This window comes from Solea senegalensis, linkage group LG12 (genome assembly GCF_019176455.1).
Source record: "Solea senegalensis isolate Sse05_10M linkage group LG12, IFAPA_SoseM_1, whole genome shotgun sequence".
Classification (NCBI taxonomy): domain Eukaryota; kingdom Metazoa; phylum Chordata; class Actinopteri; order Pleuronectiformes; family Soleidae; genus Solea; species Solea senegalensis.
In genome coordinates, this window is record NC_058032.1 from 21,076,809 (window position 1) to 21,080,731 (window position 3,923).

Sequence of the window (3,923 nt, forward strand, 5' to 3'; positions counted from 1 at the left end):
AAATTTGCAAGAATAATTGATTTCTTATAATGGCAACTGGATATTTGGCAAATTATGAAGTGTAATGTCTGAGTAGGACCAGTAGATGGAGCCAAGTGATTAACATGATTCTTAACTGGAGAGGCTCAAACAAATGGTCTTTCTCCACTCTAAATAAATGAATTCCTCATACTTAGCTGGAGGGGACACAGCCATTATAGATTATATACAAGATATTTACTCGTCCAAAAACATTTATTTTTACCATGAGGTCTGCCTTTTGGCATTTTAGGATTGAACAGTCTGGATATCAGAGACAAATTCCAATTCAATCTTATTATGGTTAGTTGGGAGATAACTGAGAACTTGGTTTTATTTATGTATGTTATTTTGCTGCATCATTCAAATTAGTCACAAGGAATGTATACCAGTTGGTTTATAACCAGGGCACATATGTACACGTGTGTGTGTGTGTTTATTTACTTGTATATAACATGCCCTCCCCTTTTTGTGCAAGTCACACTATTTGTCAATCTGTACCTGCTCATACGTCGATGATTTTCCGGAATTAAAATAGTTTTACTTGACAGAATCTAAAATATTATCACAACATTACACACTGCAGCTTTAATTGCAAAAGTACCTTTGTGGCGCTGCAGTGGGCAGAAGCTCACACTGTTCTAAACCAGTAATAACTCAGGACACTGTTGCAGTTAGTGACTTTACTGAAAGGGTAAGATACAGGGAATGAACATAACCTGTCACCTCTCTCTCTCTGTTGAGATCTCTTATCTCTAGATGTCAATATCTCTGTGTCAATTAAGAATGGCACAGCCCTTTGGAGGCGATTTTCACATTCTTCTTCTCTTTTCTGTAGTAAAAAAAACACACACAACAGACCATTGTGATTAACAACTTACGTGTGTGTGTGTGTGTGTGTGTGTGTGTCACATGCCTGTTTTGTTGGCAGAGAACACACTCTGTGCTGTAGGTCTCCCCATCATTGCCACATACTGGATCAAACTCCTTGGTGCAGGAGCCATCATACTTCTCACAGGCAGGCTGGACACACACAAGCAGTCACATGGTTATTGATTAGACAGACAGACAGTATATTATTCTGTCCACCGCATTTATAACAATGACTGTGGGCTGAAAAACACTTGTTTTATGATGGTTTGGGACATAACTTGAAATGGCACTAAATGTATTCATGAAACAGGAAGGTGGGACCAAGGGTTGGATCTATTAAAGACAAATTCTTTATTCTTTAATGTCTTGAAATTGCATAGTGCATGATAATGTTGATATATTGTATATTAAATTTCCGTTATGTTGCTAAATGATATTACAGCTATTGTTATTGGATTCTTGTCCAACTCTTCATCAGATTCAGCAAACTGTTAAAAAGACGAGTGAATGACATGTAAAGACACGCTTTTATTTTGTATCACATGGTGTACCAAGGAATCCGTTTTCAATGGTCGATCACACACAATAGCAAACATTTTCAGCTGATACATGCAGTAACTTCTTCCACTTCCTTCACCAGTTTTCCATTTCTTAAAGCCCCTCAGAGCGTCTCACGCAACATGAGCATGTACCGAGTAAAAGAAAGTATCCAGCATGTCCATGTGGCCCCATAAGGGTTATATTCAGGCTGACAATATTGGTCCCAAGTGGGTTTATCCGTGGTTTCCATGGTGGCCACACCCATGTTTGCCATGTGGGGCCCATGTTTCTAAAAAGCATATGGGATCTGCATAATTTCACTCCCACTTCAAGCCCATGCCCACTTAGAATCCTCTTCCAGGCTAGTCTGGAAGTAAGTCAACACAGGTGGAGCCGCCATAGAAAGCACAGACAAACTGCTCAGGGCCGTATAAGAGTTTATCAGCTGATTAACTGACACGTGGATGAATGGATTCAGGGCTGCTCATAAATCATTTAGTTAACCAGGGTTGTTTTAAGACAAATTAACCTGGTTAGGGTTGGCACGAATTTGATAAAACCCTGAAGGAAACTGAGGGAAACTATGTCTCTGCTGCAGTAACAGGACTATGTGGCAGTTTGTAAAGCAATAGATAAAACTTGCATCCGATCTGACAGTCTCACCTCTCTGGGTTCAATCAGAGCTTTTTGTTGTTCTTCTTCAAACATCATCGTCGCGTCGCCGTCTGCAACCTGAGTTGCAGTCTCATATTCTTGGAACAGGCCTATGAAGAAATATATACACACAATAGTCTTACTACAGCTTGGAAGGACACTCTCACCTGAACTTATACACTGAATTAAAAAAAAACACATTCCAGTCTCAACCCATAAGGTTATGTGGTTTTTATGGGTTTTTTTTTTTTTTATCAAAACAAGAGTGCATTACCAACTGTAATGGAAAGTGTTGTGCTACACCCTGCCCTCCGGTCTCACTGGCAACTGCATGTAAATGTAGTTTCTCCAGCTTGGAGAAAACGGCTCTTTCTGATGAAAACGAGGTTGTAGCTTGTTGTCTACATCACTATAAATATGTCTCGCATAAGTTTCAACAACGTTTTGTTTTAATGTTATTGATCACGGACGTTTGAATCTGGGAACATCTTTCCAACCTTACTTAACTTCTTTGGTGGTAATTCATGGGAGTGATACTAATATGATTAATTAACGATGCTGATTAAGTCACAGAAGAGAACTAAAGTGTCTAAAGTGTTAGTGGTTGGGGTTACAGTTACTGGACGTGTTCAGGGTCATGTTTGCCTTCTTGCAATTAGACCACTCTCGATTCACCTGTACAGGTTTCGCACAAACCAACATGGAACTGGGTTTATGTTGAAATATCACGCATGGACACAGAAAGTGTCACCTGTCCCCGAGAGTGTTGTCCATTGCCAGAGACGAGGATGTTCTCCACAACAGCGATTTCTGAAGTATAGGCCTTGGCACACACTGGTGGATTCGGGGGTATTAAAAGGGTTTAAAATAATTAAAACATATACTATTGAAGATATTATATATGTTTTAAAAACCATAAATACAGAAAAAGAAATAGAAAAATTAATGATTCATAGAAATGTGGCCGAGTGTAATAAATGCAGAAGTAGTCTTTTTTATCATTTATCATATTATTGTTTTTTTTATTTGTGCTTTTATTTATTCATTGATTGATTTATATCACTGCCATGTCTTTAGCTTGGCTCTTTTAGTCCTCAATACGCAGTATCTGTGTCAATAAGCATGGCAGCTTAAACCAGACCTTATCTATCGTGAGAAAATAACAGCTGAGAAAAACAATGTGACACAACAATTCCAAACATGCACAGTTTTACTTCTATTCCTCACTCTTTTCTATTAAATCGGCTCAATTGATGGTGAGTTTGGAGCATAATGGTGCACAGTCACATCATTTTCTACATGAAAATGAATTTCACCAGCTTTAGTCTTTTGTTGTTTTATACTGTGATCAGAGACTGGCACCAATCTGTCAAATTAATCTATGTGAACAATACATAGGGTAAGTACGGTGATATAAAATGTCTATATCTTTTTTAATGTATAAACAACACCAGTTGATTTTTAATCTCCATACAACAAGAAACCAACCTCAGAAACAAAAGAACAGTTCAGTGAAAACGTTCAGTGGTTTCAACATGCAAAAAATGTTCTTGAGAGAAATGTCTTTCCAGTGACATGTTCAAAAACTCACCCAACACCGAGAGCAACAGCACAAACCGCAGCAGCACAGGCAGCTTCATGTTGTCCAGTGTAAGGAAAACAGGTGTGTGTTTCACACATTTCCTTTTCCTCGATTGCACAATCTGCCACGCTGACCATGTGACATCCAAGACCACACCAGTGGACAAATATCCACTTAGCAGTGGACAATGGAGACATGAGCAGGCTGATGTCAACTTTACACTCAAAAACAATCCAAGTTTCCAAGATGCAAATGA

General features: G+C 38.7%; 1 protein-coding gene across 1 annotated transcript; it reads right to left on the reverse strand.

Annotated features, from left to right (window-relative positions):
* Positions 1-686: 686 nt before the first annotated feature.
* LOC122778174 (pancreatic secretory trypsin inhibitor-like) lies at positions 687-3,923 on the reverse strand. The gene is made up of 4 exons (XM_044039802.1): positions 3,677-3,923; positions 2,095-2,195; positions 935-1,041; positions 687-850 (listed from the first exon to the last, which is right to left on the reverse strand). Exons 1-4 carry the CDS (start codon positions 3,723-3,725, stop codon positions 799-801), a joined length of 309 nt encoding a protein of 102 aa, XP_043895737.1. The 5' UTR covers positions 3,726-3,923; the 3' UTR covers positions 687-798.